Genomic DNA, 21,400 nt, shown 5'->3' on the forward strand with positions numbered 1-21,400 from the left:
TTTTGTTCTAGTCATTGATCAAGACTGAAGGAACGAAGTGGAATTGTATCAAATGAAAACCAAATTTCTGTAATGATGTTCAAAATTACCCCAACAGCTATGCTAAAGGTCCTTTATACTTTAGTTTTCTGATTCCCAAAGTTTTACAGCGTTGTAGTTAATGGGACTGGTTGTATTTTTCTTTGTTTCTTTTAACTGACATGAAGGGTAACGTAAGTTGACTCGTCTCCTCTTTATTTTGTTAACTGGTAGCGCAAGAAGCTTTTTTGTGCTTTTCTTTTGCATTTCCAGCAGCACTATCACTATGTTTTGCTTTGTAGCCTACTGTAATAGCTCTGCCTAAAGCCAAGGAGAAGAGACTAATAAGAGAGTACCAAAACAGTATTTCAGCCATAATAGGATGTTGAACCACTAACGCTCCAGTTCGGGAAACTTTGTTAAATTGCCAACTTTTTTTTTTTTTGCAACCTACATTTAACCGTCCTAGCTATTTATCTACCTCTGTAATTGTAATTCGGCTAGCAGTCAGTCAATAGTGGGTCTACTATATTTTGCAGCTCGTCCTCGGAGGGCAAACTTTGAAATAAAGCTTCAATAATTATGCCAGATTATGCATGGTATAAATAACTCGCTGTAGAGTACTAATAACTAAACACTGTAGATTGCTTTAATATTTAGTATTTGCGTCTTAAGTACTACGTAGATCATCATAAAGTTTACAGATCCATTTTCTTCAGCCATATGCTCCAGAACCTGGCTAGAAATCATCGCAAGGAATTTACAGATCAAATGTTCGGTTGAAGAACTTTGAACACAGCTAGTGCTTTTTTAACCACAACGTTGATTTCAGTTCGGATGTTTACATGAATCGAATGATTCTACAATGTTTCCACCTTCAAGCATAACTTCCATGTGAACCGGGTGACCAGGTAGTGCATCGCAATGCTGAATTGTCTTCTCTATGCATGCTAAGTAAGTTAGTGATAAGGTCTTTTTGGTCTGGAGAAACCACTTGTTCCTCTACAGCCAATTTCTTTTCACTTATGATGTCCATGATCATGTTTTGAATCCTTGAGCTTGCCCAAATGCTGCGATTGAAGGTGGTGAAAGGTAAATTCACTGGGACTGATAACAGGCCCTCTGGCCTCTACCATCTCTTCAAACCACTCCACCAATTTCTCTCTTTTTGTTCCATGCTCCAACCCAAACAAAAGAGAGCAAATTATGTTGAATGTAAGAGTTTTGATGAGTGGGAATACCTGCATATAATTTTTTCCCATGTTATATATTCTGTTTCTGAAAAAGAAAAAGATAAGGGTTCACAAAGCCAAATGTTTAGTGATCATTAGTTTTATAAGATTCTTGTCAAGGATAAAAAGAATGAAGCTATTCGATTAGACAGGAACCATTCAACGAATGGCTTTCTAGTGGCTGCAACCAGATAGAAACGACAACATAATCTCAATCTGACCTCAGCTCTTGAAAGGTTGTGATCAGTGCTGGGAAGTGGACTTGTGTCAATAATGATGAGTTGATAATAACACCACTGTTTGGCTCCTTTCCATCAAAGTAATCCCTAAGGAGTTGTTGAACCTTGGGAATTCTGGTACAGGTCCCATTGTCATCCTGAATAGGTCATTGTTCAACTCTTCAAATCTTGCTCGGGTTAGTGGTTCTGAGAAATCCAAACCATCATAAAGAGATTCAATCTCCACCCGGACCTGGTGCTGGTTACTCAAGGCAATCAATATACAGAAGTAAATCGTGAATTTTTCAGCACAAAGAATCGAATCAAATTCTAGCACCATGAAGAAAACCCAATGGAAAACTAACGTGAAAGCCACTTTTAATAGTTTTACTACACCTGCTCATATCTTGATGCTCTTTCCTACAACATCATACATTAATTGTATGTTGTAAGAGCTTGAGCTATTAACGAATGTGGTTTTTTGAAGCCAAGGCACATGAGAAGGTGGACTGACCAGAATCACTAAGTATACATCAACTGCTATGCATATTTATATAGAGGGAGTTCATGTTTTCAAAAGTGTGAATTGAAATAAGCAATGTTTGAGAAGCAATCTACTTGAAGCAACCTAAGGTTTCCTATCATGTCCCTTCAATTTACAGTCCGTTCTTCTGCATTTGCACACACAAATCTATGTGGACTCATCGCATTAAAAAGCTTAGTTAATCCAGAAGTAAGGTTCACACATAAATCTTTCACATAGAAATCTAATAGATGGTAAATAATACTTGAGTATGCTTGCAGATTTGGAGCTTAACAACTAAAAACGTCTATGTATTGAGTAAGTGACTAACAAAATCAAAGTATATGTAAAACGGACAAATTCAAATATTTGGATTTCCAACAACTCAAGTGGAAACATATGCTCCTAAATGGCAAATCTTTGAGGAATATAAGAAATGGGAATTCGGGAGTCTTTGTTCTTTGTGATGAGAAATTTCAAGGCAGGAAGGCTTTATTGTTTATCAAGCTAGTATTTTTTTTTTTTGGACGATATATGCAATATGGGTCTCATACATATAATCAAGGTAGTTCTTTTCTGTTATATTTTTCTCCTCTTTCACTTTTCTTTCCTCAAATCATCTCTTTCTCTTTACTTTTAAAACTCTAGGTGATATTCAACTACCCCCAATAACATAAAGCTCATAAGTAATTTCTAATTACCTCATTTTGCAACCACTTTATGGGTAGTATGTCGAAGTTTTATTGTCCAATCCTCGCTCTTTTAGTTTGGAGGAAAATCAAAGTAAAAAGGTGATATAGCAAAGGTTTCCTTGAGCTCGGAAGGAATCGAACTACCATATATTACTATGATGGAAAGATTTATTGTGATCCATTTCCTCCTAAATATGAAAGAACTGCTTGAACCTGTTTCGAAATATTAGCACATAATTAATATACACACACTCAAAAGTAAATGATATAGTGGTCATCAAGAAATTGTACTTGTAATTCTATAGACTACATTGCTGTCAGAGTTTTTCTAGACGTCTACTTAGAGTTTAGCTCTGTGATTCCATATGTAACGATAATATGATGTCAATTACTCATTTACTTTTCCAAAAGGTAATCCAAGATAAATTAAATGAAAACACCCATTATAAGCACTTTTAACAGTGAACTCACCTGCATTATGCCATCCCCAAATCTTATCCTCCAGCGGAGACCTTATGAAAGATATAGAGCAATTTTCAATTGTGTATTCAATTGACCAGAACCTAGTTCCACGATCCATCACCTGCACTAATGAAGTTTGCAACATACTCGAAGTTCAAATCTGGTGGCTCAAGTGGTAATCTTTCACCATTGACACTTTTAGCAACGTCTACGCAAATAACCATTTCTTTGTTGACCAACTCCTATGGTCAGTTGCTTATCACCCATGTTAGAGATTATCATGGGCCAACTGGGACTCCGAAAAAATCACTGTAATAATTATAAGTTAAGCTTCGACGACCCAAATGGTGAAATGCAAATTATCCTATCATATAAACATCATTTGAGAAATTTCAAGTGAAATTAGAGAATTGAGAGAGCTTTTGTGAAATAAGATAGATAACAAATATCTAAGTAATGAAAGATTTTCACCAAGGGTTCATGTGTGTTTGGAGTTGTACCTATAAAATAACATCTTAATATCACTATAGAGTATAGTCAATCCATTATTATGCAAACTTACCGCTCCATCAGTTTCCAGAAAAGAAAATTGCAATACGCATTTTCTTGGCTTTTTCAAAATAGCATGGGTATTACTGCTGATCATCTTCAAGTTTCTTGATTCTGGATTCCATCTCTTCAAAATTTAGGCTCTGCTCTTCATCCAAACCATTCTCCTCAACATCAACTCTTTCATCCTCACTTCCAACGCTTTGAGAACTATTTGGGCCCTCATCCATAGATCTATGTCCTTTACAAACTCGTCATTTACATCTATGTTTCGAACAAATAGATGAAGAGACTTCTCTTCACTCCCTTTGAATGATTCTGATAATGGTTTTGGATGGACTTACTTTCGATAAGAGGAATTTTTATGTGACGCCTTAATTTGTTTCTTATCTGTTGAGAATAAGAGAGAGATTATCATGAATAATATGTTTACCCATCCTTTCTCTTGCCTTCACAATTCCTGTAAGATTGCTTGAAGATTCACGTTAAGCCTTTGATTTGAAACACGGTACTAAAATGAAAAAGAATGAGATAAGATTTAAGAACGGCTTAAGAATGGAGATAAAATTTAAGAATTGAGATAAGATTTAAGAAAGGTTTTTATCTACTTATCTATGGGCTACGAACAATTGAATTCGCAAAAAAAGGGCGTAAATATGGGCGTAGAATTCATTTTTTTAGGTAAAATCTGATGTGTCAGTCCCAGAGAAAAAAGGGGGCTGACGTGGGTCACTGGGAGCATTCTCAACTACTCAGTATTAATGGTCTTTGATTAATAGATTGCCTTATAGAAAAAAAACTACAACGATAAACACTTATTTCATGTTCAGGTCACAAATGGATCAATTACAAATGCTCCAGAGAGAAGTCTGTATTAGAAAATTTGAAAATTAAATACATAGAGTCATAGACGTATCTTTAGGAATATCCCAAATTTCTTCATAGAGGTGATCTAAGAGAACTTGCTGAAATATTTCTGAGATCACTTAAGTTTTTCACATAAGGTTCCTTCATGATCTTGACGAAACTCGTAAGAACTTTCAAACAATTCTCAATGAAGAGACTGAAGAAGATGTGGGTGTCCATAGATTTTGAAGAACTTTCTTCAGCAGGACCATTTATAGCTCTAAATGCTATGAAAGGTATGTTTTGCTGATGAGTTATCAATGCAATAGCAGCACTCTCCATGTCTACTAGGCTCACTTGAAATTTGGAATGCAAGAAAGTCTTGTAGGCGATGTTGTCGATATAGATGCTTGCACTGCTCCCTCGACTCGCTGTCACTACTTTAGGTGTTCTTGGTAAGCAACTATCAGTGTTTGTGCAATCCTCTAGTGCCGTGCCCTGCATCACCAAATAGGAATCATAGTCAGTATAGTAATACATAATTCAGTCTCCATTGTTCGTGAATTTGTTGTCTGACCTCTAGTTTTTTTGCCTGTTCAAAGAATGACTGAGTGATGGGAATCCAAAACGCTTTATCTCTTGATTCCGGAGCTCCATCAAAATGGAAAACATCTTCAGCTTGAAACCAGACATTGTTTAGAAAATTGTTATGTGTATCGTCGTTGCTGCTGGTATAATCTGCAAAATTCAGATACCCGTAATCTCTGGTAAAATCCCCGTCTTCCTCAGATGAGAGTGCATCATTAGGCCCTTGTCCGTACTTCTGTTGAAATCAACAAAATACAGAATGATATATTTTATCATTACAAAGCTATGGTTAAATCAAACGAATTGCACACATCAAAACATGCATATACAGAGAATATACTATGTATTAACAAAAACCAGCCCTCGTTATACATCAGCACATTAAAACAGCTTAAAAAAAGCAAAAAAAAAAAAAAAACTAGATTATTCGTAATGCTGATACCTGCCAGTACCACAGACCTGTGTGCGCCCAAAATTGAGGAATTACTATATCTCCTAGATTTAAGTTCTTATCTGCACTACCAGCTAGTCCATAGTGAAGAACGGCAGATAGGTTAAAAAAGTTACACATCATCAGTGCTGTAATAGCTGCATTCATCTGTAAACGAAATAATATACTTCAAATCAAGGAGAAAGGGTAGGGGAGAACCTAAAATGTAGCAAAAAATAAAATGCAAGGAACATGTAGACTATATAGTAAACCAAAACTCGATAAATTACTAACCATTCCTTTCCCTGTCATGGTAATTATTGCTCTCTTATGTTCAATTCTTCCAAAATGAAATCTCCTTCCTACACTAGGAAAACATAAATATATATAAGAGAAGAGTCAAATCAAAGATTTAACTCAATGAAATGGTTACTTGTTTATTAGAACACAAATTCAGATTGTTGTTGTGGTTTCAAGTTTCACTAATCACTTCCATTGGCGATATTTATTTCTTTCGGGCCACAGTTCGCATACCGAAAAAATTTCTGGACCTCTAGTCATTTTTTTTACCCATGCATAAGTCTCACACCAGGCTTACTTTTGGTGAAGTCAATATGTCGTATTACTGTATCAGTAACCATGAAATCAACAATCCATTACCTCTTCACTATTGTAGATTATCTGATTTTTTCGCTAAATATAGTAGATTATCAAGTTTTGATGGGTTTTTTACTTCTTTGGGTACTGGGCACACACAGTAATGTAAATGAAAATCACCATATTTTAAACTCAACTGCTGAACAAACTATCATGTAAATCGATTATATATCAAATAAACTCGCGAAATCATGAGTCGTCAGACTTGTCACCACGTCCAAAATACTCACGATTATACGAGTTACTTGCGTAATAAACCTTTTTCAGGTTTAATTACACCCAACATGGATTAGCAAATTTATTGAGGTTTTGGGGCAAAACCTGCGCAATCAATGTGTAGATAGCTATCACCAGGCTGATAACTGGAAGACTTAAAAATTGGTTGCAGCTCAGTACTGCTTGGAACAAGCACACCAATATAAGGACCATCCTTGTTCACTTTCCTTATCATTTTCATAACATCTTTAGAGAGTTCAGCTTGAGAAGCCCCAATGGACATTGAAATGAAGACTAAATAACTCAATACAAGGACCCCAAGACTACACATACTGTTTACTATCAGATGAGAGACCATATAATGCCTTGCAACCATTCCGCCCCTTTTAAATAAAGGGAACTACAAATTAAACGAGTGGTACATACACTGCAAGTGTCAGTGTTTTATGAGTTCGGGGGCCTGAAGTAATAAATGCGAACTAAGAAGACAAGATCATGAAATTTCTCTGAAATTTCTTACTCCTGTACTTTATAAACAGACAAGTTGACATGAAAGTTCTGCGAAGGTTCGAACAATACATTGTAAAGTACACCTCGTAGGCTCGTACTATACTTTGATCATCTGACTCATTTCTCAGAGAAAGTTGATGAATACCCTGGTCAAATGTCATTCAATTTTAAGAGCATGAACTCTGATTAAGCACAACCTAATACCAACTATAGACTCCCAACTAACGAATATGTCTTTGACGTTCACTCGACCATCCAGTACAAGTGTATAACATATGTTTACTCTGTATGCAAATCCATACATCCCAATAATTTTGTGTCTCAATAATTGTCATCTGTCATTCTGATCTGGCAACTTGGAATCTCCAACAAAAATAGTAGAGATAGTGAAAAAAGGAATTTGCTCTGAGCAAAATTTGGGATCCTAAACTTGAGGTTTATCAAATAGCCCACCAACTTATAGACCTACTTTGTGATGGCTGCAAGTCTCTGTCACCCCAACTAGATTAAACGCCATATTGTGCCAGAATGAATGTGAGCAAGAAGGCCTGATCCCCACAATATCCTAACGGCAAATGCCAACACAATTTGATACTTAGAAACTGGAACGAAATAACTGCTATTTTTTCATATTTGCCAAGTCACCAACTACCACCGGATATTGAAGTTACAACTTGCAAGGCACTGATTACTTGATCAATCCCATTCAGGCATTTCTGTTTGATAAGTTGTCAAAAAGAAAGAAAAAGGGACAGTAAAAAAGATTGTTTCCTTTTCTCATAAAGCGATTTCACTAAATATACAAAATCGACAAAGTCTGTTAGTGATCATCATAAAGCCTGAAATCTAATGTGCTGTAACAGTGAGGGAGTAACAATAAGAACAATCTATACTTGAGACTGTCCAATTGACTTGCTCACATATAAATGAAAAGCTAAAACTCATTTCAGTATACGAAGGAGTGAATTCCACCCCAACAAATATGACTAGAGCCCCGGGGGTTTGAGAAATGGAATGAAACCGAGAATTCCTTCTATATCCACGGGAGCATTGATTGCACGGTTTAGTAGCTCCGGGGAAGAGGTCTCGCCTTTCCATGTGTTGAACCATGGTCCTCCACCAACTTCAACCACAGCCATATTGCTAGTTACATCAAGAATATTCTGCAAGCAAATAAGAAATGAAGTGTCTGTAAACACAAGAAATGTATACATTACTGTATCTGTAGAAACCCAACTGGAAAACAATCAAAGGACTAAAAACATATGCCTGATAACCATAAAAAAACTAACAATCTAATGGTATGGGAAAGCCATGTGTTGGCAACACCAAATACCCTGGTTTTAACAAGCCAAAATAAAAGTGGGACAAATGTTTTGAAGGAGTAGAATCTAGGATGAGAATAGGTTGAATGGGCCTTAATTGATAAAGAGGACTTGCCTTGCCCTTGCTACCATCATATCTTCTCTCCCAAATTCTTAATCTTAAATCACCAAAACAAGTATCTTTGCATGCTGGGGGCAAGCCCAGCTTCAATGTAGAGCACGTAATGTAGTGCCTGGATCCGTTGTAGTCGTTTCTAATTCCACCTGCCAGTTAAAATGGATCCTTTTATTCAACAACATATTGGGATTAATCACTTCACAATACTGGGAAAACTTATTGACAAATGCCATCACCAATATATCAAACATGAAGGCAATATTAAGCTCAATTTCATCAATTTTGCATAAAGTAAGCCTGTGAATACTTCTTTCAGCACTTGCAGATATATATTTACATAATCTGGAATATTATTACTAAAGAAGCCTATTACCATTATGCCTCTCATTATCTGCAGATATATGCCAGTAACCCCATGGAGCAATTTCCCAGTTAACAGTACCTTTCCATGGCACAAATTCATAGAAAATTCCACCATAGTGAACTCCAATCTGCATTGCCACATCAAAATACATGCTATACATGAAAGTTCGCAAATGAACAATATCAAACTTACTATATCATAAATGAGCATGATAGCAGTACATATAATATACTGCAGAGAAAGAAAGCAAGAGGTTGTCTCTCTGGTCTATATAGGACTCAATCAACGAAAACTAACAGAAGAATATTATATTTTCAGGCAATGAAGCTCTCACAACTAGAATTCCGCACATAAACCAGTAGTTCTGGGTAAATGAATATAGAGTGAACAACACGAAGCAAGGATGGCAAGGTTGTTTAGAAGTGTGTTTGTTCGAAGAACAGATTTACCAGTGCAGCATTTTCAAAAGTGTTCAAACCAGGTAGTTCCCTCAATCCGCCAGCGGCAGTCAAAGCGATTTCTCCATCTGCACCATCAAAATTATTGCACTGGACCTACAAGGATGATGATAAAATATAATTTGCTCTGTAATAAGATCCATCACTAGGTTGATATGGAACAAGATTTAAGAGGTGTAAGAATAATCAACCATTTTTTTTAAAGAAGAAACATCTAATAGAAAGAATCAAAGGTCAATGGGGTGGCTGGATTCATTGACACTTGCTCTATCTAGGATAGCCCCATGATTCGAAAGATTTCAATAGATTCTGGGATCGACAATATTCCCTGAGATGCATGCATACATGCACTAACCATGAAAAAAGTCAAAAAACAAAGCCTTCATCTATCTACGATGCCAATTTTTGGTATCACTAGTTGCAATAGACCAGACCACACTGTCAGTTTTACTTTATCTTCTTCTTTTCCCCTTTCTCAGTTTCCATTGTTTACCAACCAGCGATCTTTAACAGCTTCATATTTACAACACTCATTTGCTGAGCACTATTAGTACTACCATCAGCGGAAAAAAAGGCAAGTTTCATGAAGTGGGTGAAAAAACAATCCACATTAAGTCCATAAAATCCAGAATAAGCTAATCTGTCCGTGTTCATAGTCTTTTATCAGGGAAAAATTCTATTCCACTGTATTTAATAGTAAAAGCAATAATTGACATAGAAGTTTACCCAGAACCACTTTCTTGGAAAGGCTCCACCCCAATTCTTTTCTGAGTAAGAAGGTGCATTTTCAAATTCAAACAATTCTCCATCCCATTCAATCCAACCTGGAATGCAAATTCAAAAATTGAGACTCTACTCCAAAGATCAGAATATACATATACAGCTTTAAGCTCTCAACTTCAAACTACATATTTTCCCTTCAGGAGGAGAGACACATAAGAAAAAAGAAAATAATATTTTTCTAACAGCATTTCATGCACCAACACTCCTGTAAGGTTGGTAAATATGGTTCAATTCAAGAAGATTAATTACTGGGGACATCCAAAATGTTCACCAGTAGCTCAGGTTGTTTGTACCCTTTCTGATAGTATATCCAAAACTGATGAAGTATATAACTTATAGGACTTGCAAACAAGTAGCAAATGGATCACACCAGCATATACTGACACAATAAAGATGTTTTATACTGGAACCTTAATCCTAATCAAGATAAGATCCAGACCCAACTTTCATGTACAAATCTCACGCGCAAGGCAACCAACAAGCTTGTTAATGAATTTATAAGAACATGTACATGCTGAGAGAAATAATCACCCATACCTGAAGACAGCCCACCCGCCATGCATACTTGCCAATGGGGTTCAAACACTGGAAAAGCTGCAAGCCAGCCTGCCGTTGCTTTCTGTTTAGAACCAACATCACCCCAGCCATAAACAGGACGAGTACTATACTCCCAACGTGCCGACTTAACAGTCTCTGCATAAGTTGTTCTGCCATTGAAAGCTAATCCCAATCAAGATCACTATTTAAGTTTGACATATAGTACAGTATATGAAAATTTGCTAAATAAAAGCTTTTCCATGATTCAAATTGTTCAAAACAGCCTAGATGCAAAACCTCAGGCCTAAGGGTAAAGAATCTCAACAAAGTGGGTATACAGCATAACATTTTTTTTTTTCATTAGTCATTCATGTAACATCCTGTACAACAATTCTTAAAGACTGACAGCCTGATTCCCATGCTAGCTGATACTGAACAAAAGAGTTCAGGAAAGACAGCCCTGCAATAGATGAATCCAACAAGGACATGGACATATGTGTCGCCACAGTCATATAGAGAATGCCTTTTTCTTTCCTTTCCTTTCCTTCTTCTTCTTTTTCGTCTTTTTTTTTTCCATGTATTTCTTCCTCTTTCTTTCTAAAGGTGATTCTAATATCAAACATGCACACCCTGAACTGCGGTCTACTAAAGCATGATATGAGGAATTCAGATTTTTCTATCTAACCGATTAAGGACACCCTAAAATGAGGCTTCAATAACACGCTTTGTGCACATTACACCCGGATCAAGGAATGGATGCAAAAGGTGTACAGTTTGCACTATGCCTGTGAGCTTTTCAAGGCCATATTTCACATCAAGCTGTTTGAATTAGAGAATTGGTTTTCTCTTCTGATCCCAATTTCAGATTCGACTCGTGTGAATCAAGTCAGGTAAGTATAGAAACCTTATCGTATCAAAGTTGTAGAAGCATCTCGTTATAAAAGACTTATGCATGAGCTTTAATCCATAAGGCTTACCGGTTCCTCGACAAACAAAGACATATCCCAATAAACAGCTACTAGAATAAAAATTCGATGTTGACCCAATGGCGAATTATCTAATACCAATATTATAGTGTACCTAAACAAAATACCTGCCATCGTCTTGAATGAATCCTTGGTTCCAAAATGGGCTAACTTGGAAACCTTCTGAAACTCGATCACGAAATTCCTAAGAAAAAAAATTCACAGAAAACATCAGGATCCAGGGATAGTGGTATACATAGAAAACAAACAACTTTTGTAATTATTTGTAAAGGCTCTTTACAAGATCCACTAACTTCTAAGAAAAGTGAGTGTAGATTCTCATTTGGATAAAAGATCACAATAGAGTATTTTGCATGATTTAGAATACTTAAATCTTTTCCATTTTTTAGTTCATTTTTTAAAATATCAGAAAAATTTGGAATTACTGGCCAAATCTGATCTGGAATAACAAAGATTTGGAAGAAAAGATGGAGATCTTCAAAAAGGGGAATAGATTTAAGGAAGAAGAAGATTAAATAGAAGAATTGTAGAAGTTGAGGGAGAAAAGTATAATAGGTTTTGGAGATTTGATAGTTTGATAATTGATAATTGGTTCAAATAACTAAACTACATGGCTTCTTTATATAGATAAACCATACTTGATTAACAAAGAAAGTAGACTTCTAAATCTAACCTAGACTTCTAAAGCTAATTAAACTCTAAATAGAAAATACTAAATATTCTAAATTCCTAATAAGTAATAATTCTAATTTGAAAATAATAATCTTAGCACAAGCATAAGGAATTCTAACAAGAAAGAGGGGCTAGTAATCCTACATCAAAATCATTGAGGAAAATGATTGATGAAGAACACCTAAAATTTAGCACCGACATGGAAAGTTGGAAACACATTTACCAAACAACGAAGAAGTTTCTAATGTGTGTGAATCAAGATATTATGAACAGTTGGCACATTACACTATAATATGGAAGAATTTTCAAGTTGAATTCCAGCAATACAACTATACGAGACACCTCATAGCTCAATGGTAAGAATAAAGTACAACAAGCTGCAATTCTTTAAACAACCAAGTCAGGTTAAGCTGCACAATCATTAAAAAAAGGAAAACAAAAATAGAGAGTTACAAAATGGGGAAGAATGACACTGAAAACGTATAGAATATGAATTGAATTCCTTTTACATGCATCTTTTAGGAGGTTATGTAAATGTTATTTTCTCCTACTTCACAAACAATATAAATAGGCCAGTAACAAAAATTTAGATTTGATTGCTAAGCACTGATAGCTTAGTTTGAGTGAAAGACATTTTAAACTGATATAAGATAAAGATTTTTAGTTGTTCACAGGTGAGACATAATTAAGTGTTTTGCAAGAAGCAGAATGCTACTACAGAGGCCCATCTGCCAGTTTTCAATTTATTCTTGTGAGGAACTCAAAATCCAGCTTTGCATAAGAAAGTCATTCGACAAAGAATACCACAAAGTAATTTTATGTAGGATACCACAGTGATTGTTCTGATAAGCAGTCACAGAAACGAGGCATTTTCCTTTTTTTGATATTAGCTATAACACATGCTCTTAACTTTTAAGCGTACAGAAAATTCAGTAAAAGATGCAAAGTTGTTTGACCTTACATAGTTGATGTGGTGAGTTTGGAATTGGAGCTGGTCCTTCAAACTCTCAAATACAGAAGTCTAAAACTATGAACTATCAAGTTATAACATCTTGTAAGTTACTAGTTTAAAATTCAGTGCAGAACATATTGACCTGAGGAGGGACCTCCCTGTTTGGAGGAGGCGACTTTTTCCCAGCTGTAAAAGTATTCCCCAATATCAGCTCATGCCTACCTATGCATCAACCAAGGATTAACTAAAAATGTTTGAAATTAATTATAATAATAAAAAATAAAGAGTTAAAGATACTAATTTCCAACTTGAACTGAAACAGAAAATAAAAAGTAAAAAATTTGTTACGGAACAACCAGCCAAAGTTTAGAACCTGTTTCTATGGCATGATACAACTGCATCGAACAAAGCAAAAGGTTTTAAAATATGACATTTGTAGTTTTGGTACTAAAGCTACTAAAAACTTAGTAAATCTCAAATGTAATAAATGGCTCATAAATCCCCCAACAAAATCCTCATTAGAGACGAAAAATGGGAACATAGAGCAAACCCTCTTTATTTGAAAATGCACTAGCTAAGCAATGCCACAAAACAGTCTCAAGTAACACTCTTGGAAGTAGCTACTCAAAAATAATAATTAATGAGTGTGCCTAAAGACTCCCCTAAATAGTTTTAACTCGGTTCAATTTGATGACTGCAACAGTACGGCTATGGTTTTGTTCTGATTCATCGTATTTAATGAACTCAACTAAACAATGCAAGAAGAGCCATTATTATTCAACTTAAACAAACAATATTAAAAGAAAATTAAAATCATATAAAAACTTCTAAAAATCTAAAGTATCATACTAAATGCCTTCTTAAGAAGACATATGATGTATTCTACTGATACGTGAAACTTACTTCCCCAAAATGCTGAGATTCTTCGGAGAATTGGCAAATGTACTTATCATCTGCCCCAAGGATTTGAGCCCCGACTCCCGTAAATCTTGGACCATTAGTCACCTGCTCCAGTGTACTCAACTTCTTCTGAAATGCAGGATTCTCAACCGAATACATAAAGCAAAAACTTTGCCTCTTTTCTGGAATCACCACCTTAAAGTACCACCCTTTCAAAAATTTCCTAGTACTTCCATCAAAATGATACCTATCCCCAACAACCAAATAAATTTCATAAAAATCACATCAAATTACAAACATACCATTTATTCAAAACTCATATTTCCATAAGATCATTACACCTACTTACTGGCATATAAGAGTTCAAATTCCACATTGACAAGCTAAAACAAAAAAAAAGTACTAGTCTTTGCCCAATCCAATAATAACACAATATGTTTGAGTAATAAAAAACAATGAATAAATTTACCCGCTATGAGGAGTTCTTAGTTCTCTATTTGGAGGAGTTGGAGTATAAACAGGATTAACAGAAACCTTTTGTTTCTTCTCCTTTGCAAAAGTTTCCTCATTTGACTTCAAGTTTACAGCGGAAACCCGAAAGTGTCTTAAAAAATCCAATCTTGGAATACCATTTGAAGAAGAATCAGTTAAAACTTGACAACTTCTTACACTCTCTTTCCAACTTAACTCCTTTGTAAAATTTTGATTGTAATGAGATACATGGGTTAGAGATAGCTCCATTGTTGAGAATGAGAAGAAAGGAAAGGGTGTGGGCTTGTTTCGTTAATGTCAAAGTGAAGTGAAGAAGTGTTCTTTTTTTGTGGATTTTGAGGAAACAGGTGGCTGAGGTTGTAACGTGTTTTTTTTTTAAGACTTCTACGAACATTTGGCGGTTAACTGTACACGTGAGGAATGTTGGTGTGCAGCTGGACTGCTGGGTAGTCAGATATGTCGAACCATCTGCTGCCAAAATCTATCTTGTTATGTTCGAGAATGTTCTCTTGCAAAGTTTATCGATAAAAACAAGCCACTTCCAAATCCTATGCTTGGCTTGCACACAATCTTGGACAACTAGACTAACTTCCTAGTGTTTCAACAAATACCAATACGCCCACATTATTTGACCCAAAAAAATATATATATGCCCACATAAATATCACTGACTCTGTATATTATGGTGGTTTAGACTGGTAGAATGTCTTAACTAGCAAACGTTTGGTAAAAAATTTGAGTGATGATATATCAGAAATACTGTGATAAAACCCCTCCACCATTAAAAAAAAAAATTACTGATTTCATCTAAAATTAGGCTTCAGTAAGTATGAGAGTGATGGTGGTGGTCTCTGTGGGGGTACTTTGCTGTCTATTTTAACCAGGTGAGGTCCTCATTAGTTGTTTTACTTTTTAGCTTTTTACTGTAATTTTGTGCTATCCCTCTTAAATCTTAATAAAGATCACTTAGGGAAAAATAAAAATGATAGTGCCGATCTCACATTTGAAAGTGGTAGTGCTACGATGGACTTTTCAGTTTGCTGGTAAGAAGCCGCATTATTGGAGTTTGGGGCTGTGCCGAAATTTATAACTTTACAGCAGAAGCAGTAGGCCCAACTTTAGCCGACTCCTGAATATAGCAGTCTCCCAAAACAACAGTTAAATTGTACCGTCCTAATAACTCTCATTTCCTCATCATTTACCTCCAAAATTCCAAAAGTCAACAAAACCCTCTCTCTCTCTCTCTCTTGTGCAAATCTCTATGGGGTGCACACAATCAAAAAATCGAAAACGAGGAAGCAGTAACAAGATGCAAAGAAAGAAAACAATTCATGAAAGAAGCAGTAAGTGCACGCAATCATTTTGCAAGCAGTCACTCAGCATACACTGTGTCACTTAAAAACACCGGGGCAGCTCTTAGTGACTATGCAATAGGTGAAGTACATGATCTTCATCATGCAACATCTCATTCCACTGCTCCACCACCACCTGTTGAACCATTGCCACCACCTCCACCTCCTCTTGTATTCCCACCACCACCACCCCTTCTTCGTGCTACTAGTATGCCTGAATTCGTTATCCCCAAAGTTCAGTCCAAACCAACTGACACCATTCTAGAAGAAGATGATGATGATGATGTCGACGATAATGATGATCATTTAATACCACGACATAGTCGACATGGAAGCCGTGGTGGGGGCGGTAGTATGCGCGGTGGGGCTGCGAGACTTGTCGAGGAAGTGGTGCCACCTCCGTCCCCGCCTCGTGCCCCACCACCGAGTAAACCAACCCCACCTCCCCCTCCACCTGAGAATAAGGATAATACTTGGGATTACTTTTTTTTCCCTCCTGTACATGATATACCTGGACCGTCTTTAAGTCAAACCGAGGAAAGTAGAGTGCCTAAAGAGGAGTACAAGGATCGACTTAAAAGAACGGAGAAAATTGATATGGATATTGGTAGTACTAGTGCAAGTATTAGTAGTAGCAGTCCTAAGGTTGAGGTGTTTAGAGAAGAGAATGTGATTGAGGCTGTGAAGAAAGTGAAATTGCCTGAAGTGGTTGTTGCCTCGAGTAATGTTAATTTGTTGCAAATACTAAATGAGCTGGATGATAAGTTTCTTAAGGCTTCTGAGAGTGCTTATGAAGTGTCGAAGCTTCTCGAGGCAAATCGAATGCATTACCATTCTAATTTTGCTGATAATCGAGGTACGTGATTGTTTGGCTTGAACCCATTTGAATTCGTTTTGTGTTTTTGATTGCTGTAGGTGAGATTTATGTTTTTGGTAAAGGTCTTGGTGAGAATCCAATGCTTGAACTTCTTGAAATATAAATCCTATTTTCCATGGTAGGCTGTCCATTTAGATTGATTTAGAAGCTAGCTATTTTTACAAGGGCACTCCAATTTTAGGAGTTTTTTTAATTGGACACAGTCACACGGTGTTGTCCCTTGTCCCTCCATTTCCATTACATTATTTCAGGATTATGTAGGTTAGTACTGCTGAATATTTCATGCCTTTGTGGAGAGGAGACACATATCCTTTCCATTGTTCCATAGCTTAGAAGAGTGGTTATTATTGTTATTCCTAACATGTTTTGTTTTGTTTTTGTTCGATATAGTGACATTACTAAATTGAGTAATTGACTAACAATCTGCTGAGGCTTGGGAGCTTTGTCTTCAGATGCAATTCATGGTTTAGTAATATGTAGGTGTGTGTTAGCATGCAGTTTATTAGCGTTAAATTTGGAGTGGGAATTTTACTACATCTTGAAGTATACCTTCAAGGTACACATCTCACCTTTATCATTTCTGACTACCCCTGAGCCAAGTAAACATCGATTTCTTTTTGCCGTCCTTTAGAGCCTTTACTTTCCATTTTATTCTATTTGCTGCTGCTACTCAGTGAACACCGATCCCTCAACTTTGAGATTAGACTCCTAGATTCTGATGTTTCTTTGTTTTGGTCTCTTAATAATTCATCTGCTCTCTGTTCGTTTTAATCTTGAATGGATAGAGTTTTATGATTGCTCATTCAGTTCCTTGGAAGTTTTCCTGTTACTTCCTCATTTTTCACACTGCCCCTGGGTCAATTAATTCAGGGATCATATCCATGTAAATCATTTTATCTGTTTGTAGATGTGATTAAACATGTTATCTTCAACATGGGAAAAAACAGACCTTATCAAGGTGAAGTTAAATGAAAAGTAGATAATGGTGTAATGTTGTTGTTATTGGAATAGTTAAGAAGCAGGGGATCACAGAAGAATAACAATGAAAAAAAGATTAATAATTCATGTGCTGTCTGGATCTGATATTGGAGAGAGTTTGAAAATGAGAGTTATAGCTTTTGGAAAACTATCAATAGAAAAGTTGATTTGGATAATATCATACCACTGGTTTCCAAAAGTTTTTCTTATCATGTATGGTTTGGTAGTCCAGTATGCAGCTATAGAATCGAATGATAAAGTCTGTATAGTTTAGCTTCTGGAGACTGCATCCCTATTTAGAAGTCTTTCCATTACAGGGTTCTTATGCAAAGATACATGTTACTAGCTTTTCTTCTGATTAACAGAAAAATATCTGGCTTCACACTGACAGAAAAGTGCAAAATATGTTGCAGGGCACATCGATCACTCCGCAAGACTTATGCGTGTTATTACTTGGAATAGGTCAATCAAAGGTTTAGAGAATATGAATGAGGCAAATGATGACGATTTTGATGCACATGAATCTCTAGCCTCTGTGTTGGATAAGTTGCTAGCATGGGAGAAAAAGCTTTATGATGAAGTCAAGGTGTGTTGACTTGCATTTCTATTTTCTCAATCCTCTTCTTTAACCTTTCCCCTAGATGAGATCTTCTGAGTAGCTGCTCTTAGTGTTGATTTCGTTTCAGATGGCTATTTAGTGAAATAACAGAAAAATGGTCTAACAAATTTGCAAAAGAGCTCAACAAGCAAATTTTGTTTCATTATCGAAGACGATGAAACTAAGTACCCCAATATGTAATTAACTTTTTATAGAAGCTAAATGTTCCATGACTCCCCAATTGTTGTTTCTCATCCTAAAAAAGTGGTTTAAAGAAGGGGCCGAGCATATGAATGGATCGTGTGTATAGTGTGCACCTTCCTGTACTAAACATAAGCCATGAGAAGAATGGGATTGGCCTTCAATGCCTTAACCACTTTCATGCTTTGTATGCTTGTAGGATACTCCTCTAATTATCTTATTATCCACTTTGTTACATCCTCTGTATCTCAAATTACTTGCTAATGTGCATAGTGGAAAATCATTCTGTGCAGGCAGGAGAGCTTATGAAACTTCGAGTATCAACTAAAAGGTTGCTTTTTCTCAATAAGTTTAAACAAGCATGGAACCCATTCTGAAGCTTTGGAGAAAGCAAAATCAGCAGTAGCTCATTTGCATACAAGATACATCGTTGATATGCAATCCATGGATTCAACAGTCTCAGAGATAGCATGCTTCTGGCGATGATCATTTGTACCCAAAGCTTGTCTCGCTTTGTTGATGCGTAAGTTGCTTAGCAGAGATAATCTTGAAAATCTAATTATTCACCTTACTTGTTTCTCACTAATGAACTGTTAAGCATTTCTGGACCCACGACTTGGTTGTGGACTACCTACCTTCCCATGTCTGCAAGCTCCTTTCTATTGTGGCCAATTTTGTTCAGTACAAATTCATCTTCCTTTGTACTCCCACTACATTAAGTGTACCCATAAATCAAGTAATATTAGATTTCTGCTCCTCTTGTTAATATCGATAGTCATTTGATATTTTACTTTTTGTGTTTTTGTAGAACTATTTTTTAATTATCTCAAGTGATGTACCATGAAGAAAGAAAGAGAGTATCAACAAGTAAAATCAACATGGTAAAATGTAAATGAAAAGTTTTATTTTATTTATTTTTTATATATTTTAACATTAATGGGAGACCCCCTATTTTCGCATTATCATAACTTTGATTAGCTTGTCCCCAAGGTGGTAATGCATATACAACAATGCAATTACCCTTGTTTAACTTAGTGTTCAATGTATTCCTTTCTTTAGAAATACATTAACACTATTTTGCAAATAGCCACCCTTTCTTTCTTTTACAGCTTTTTAATACAAAAGTTAGCTCATTAAGAAAAGAAAAAGAAATATATATATATACAGATTATACTTGTTATAAGTGTTTTAAAGTCGCCCAGCCATGTGGTTGTTTTCTAGCCAATATCTCAAAAATTTCCACATGATATCATATGGGTTTCTAATGTTGAATATTGCTCATTTGTAAGTCTTTATTAAATTGCAAAATCATTCTATTAGATCGAATAAGTACCTTCTGACAGAATTGAGAAATTATATAGCTCGCTAAATATTATGATATTTGTGAAATCGATCAGGAATTATGCATGAGTGTATTGTCAGCAATACGAGTATTACTAAGTATAATTTTGTTACAGGAGTCAATGTTTGGAAGAGTACTAAAAAGCATTGAGAATTGTTTTTCGTTGGTTTAACATTCTTCAAACATTAAAAGGATGAGGTTAGTATTGCCTGACATATATATGATTATAACAGACTGCTCCAGACCACTTTAGAAATTATTAATAAATTAAGGCTTTCATTACATCTCATGGAGAGAAGCAATTGAAAGTGATATATATACAATTCGTGTTGGTAGTAATTACACAATTTCTGGTATTGATCACTCAAAAGAGTGGGTTAAAAAACATTCTTCAGTCATGCATGCGATTAATTGTTTGCTATCTGAATCACAGGATGGCTAGAATGTGGGAGACGATGAACACTCAGCACAGAGCACAGATGAAGATTGTTGAAGATCTGAGATCACTGGATGTCTCTGATTCCCCAAAGGAAACAAGTGAGGACCACCACAAGCGGACTATCCAGTTGTGGGGGGTTGCTGAAGATTGGCACACACAGTTTAGGAAACTCATGACACATCAGAAACATTGCATAGTAACTCTCAACAGTTGGTTAAAGCTAAACCTCATCCCAATTGAGAGCAACTTAAAGGAGAAGGTCTCATCTCCACCAAGAGTTCAACAGCCCCCAGTTCAGGCCCTTCTTCATGTCTGGCATGAGAATCTTGAGAGGCTACCAGATCAGCTTGCGAGTAGTGCAATATATAGCTTTTCTGCCGTTATGAAAAATATCATGCTGCATCAGCAGGATGAAGTGAAACTGAAGATTCAATGCGAAGATACCAGGAAAGAACTAGCAAAAAAGACCCGAGCATATGAGGATTGGTACCAAAAGTACATGGAGCGCAGGACACCACCTGATGCGATGGACCCGGAGAGGACTGAAGATGTAAACCGTAAAGACCCCCTTATTGAGAGGCAGGTTGCAATTGAGATGTTGACGCATAGGTTGAAAGGGGAGGAAGAAGCCTACCAGAAGCACTTCAGGCAGGTGAGGGAGAAGTCATTAGGGAGTCTGAAAACTCACTTGCCTGAACTTTTCCGAGCCATGTCCGATTTTTCTTTTGCTGCTTCAAGTATGTATAAGAAGTTGTTGCCTCTCACACAATCACAGAAGCAAAGTGAAAGCCTTTCTTAATATACTATTTATGTATAGGGATTCCGTGTCTGTACATTGCAAACGCTGTCAAATTTTGCTTGCTCTGATAGGTGTAACTGTATAAGTTGCTACTATCTTGTCATGCAGATGCAAAAGCGATCAGAAGTGTCATGAGGGTGTGAAAATTATGTTTACTGTATAGAAGGAATTCCGTGTATAACATTTAGGGCCCTAACATTTAAGTGGCCTTCTTTTTTTGTGACAAGATAAATATAATTTATGCGACTTTTAATGTTGGCATTGCATTTCTACCTATCTTATGACA

General features: G+C 36.1%; 3 protein-coding genes, 2 long non-coding RNA genes and 1 pseudogene across 6 annotated transcripts in view; 1 reads left to right on the forward strand and 5 right to left on the reverse strand.

The window, feature by feature from the left end:
• The window catches only part of LOC147507509 (putative Peroxidase 48), a 53,330-nt gene that overhangs the window by 29,934 nt on the left and 1,996 nt on the right, over positions 1-21,400 (reverse strand). The window lies entirely within an intron of this gene.
• On the reverse strand, positions 637-4,425 carry LOC147507511 (uncharacterized). The gene is made up of 4 exons (XR_015217687.1): positions 3,708-4,425; positions 3,155-3,454; positions 1,472-1,727; positions 637-1,259 (listed from the first exon to the last, which is right to left on the reverse strand). It is a non-coding gene; the product is annotated as an uncharacterized LOC147507511 (long non-coding RNA).
• On the reverse strand, positions 4,495-6,803 carry LOC147507512 (bark storage protein A-like). Its single transcript, XM_086600222.1, has 5 exons — positions 6,537-6,803; positions 5,853-5,920; positions 5,571-5,726; positions 5,118-5,363; positions 4,495-5,038 (listed from the first exon to the last, which is right to left on the reverse strand). The coding sequence occupies exons 1-5, from the start codon at positions 6,787-6,789 to the stop codon at positions 4,634-4,636; spliced, it is 1,128 nt and encodes a 375-aa protein (XP_086456348.1). The 5' UTR covers positions 6,790-6,803; the 3' UTR covers positions 4,495-4,633.
• On the reverse strand, positions 7,690-8,461 carry LOC147507513 (uncharacterized). Its single transcript, XR_015217688.1, has 2 exons — positions 8,382-8,461; positions 7,690-8,104 (listed from the first exon to the last, which is right to left on the reverse strand). It is a non-coding gene; the product is annotated as an uncharacterized LOC147507513 (long non-coding RNA).
• LOC147507514 (tocopherol cyclase, chloroplastic-like) lies at positions 8,741-13,365 on the reverse strand (the record flags this gene model as incomplete). Its single annotated transcript, XM_086599571.1, has 6 exons — positions 8,741-8,875; positions 9,198-9,302; positions 9,933-10,030; positions 10,527-10,696; positions 11,620-11,696; positions 13,279-13,365. Coding segments are annotated over 6 exons (672 nt in total), but the record flags the coding sequence as incomplete, so codon positions are not given.
• On the forward strand, positions 15,791-21,375 carry LOC147507515 (protein ALTERED PHOSPHATE STARVATION RESPONSE 1-like; annotated as a pseudogene). The gene is made up of 4 exons (XR_015217689.1): positions 15,791-16,736; positions 18,149-18,321; positions 18,828-19,057; positions 20,310-21,375. The product of XR_015217689.1 is annotated as a protein ALTERED PHOSPHATE STARVATION RESPONSE 1-like (transcript).

This window comes from Coptis chinensis, chromosome 3 (genome assembly GCF_015680905.1).
Source record: "Coptis chinensis isolate HL-2020 chromosome 3, ASM1568090v1, whole genome shotgun sequence".
NCBI classification, from domain to species: domain Eukaryota; kingdom Viridiplantae; phylum Streptophyta; class Magnoliopsida; order Ranunculales; family Ranunculaceae; genus Coptis; species Coptis chinensis.

Excerpts from the sequence above, each read along its gene's own strand:
- LOC147507512 (XM_086600222.1), bottom strand. The coding sequence starts at position 6,789 with ATGGTCTCTCATCTGATAGTAAACAGTATGTGTAGTCTTGGGGTCCTT. Across the intron at positions 5,921-6,536 it reads TCTACACATTGATTGCGCAG|GAAGGAGATTTCATTTTGGA; the intron begins GTTTTGCCCCAA and ends TTCCTAGTGTAG. Across the intron at positions 5,364-5,570 it reads CAGGTCTGTGGTACTGGCAG|AAGTACGGACAAGGGCCTAA; the intron begins GTATCAGCATTA and ends TGATTTCAACAG.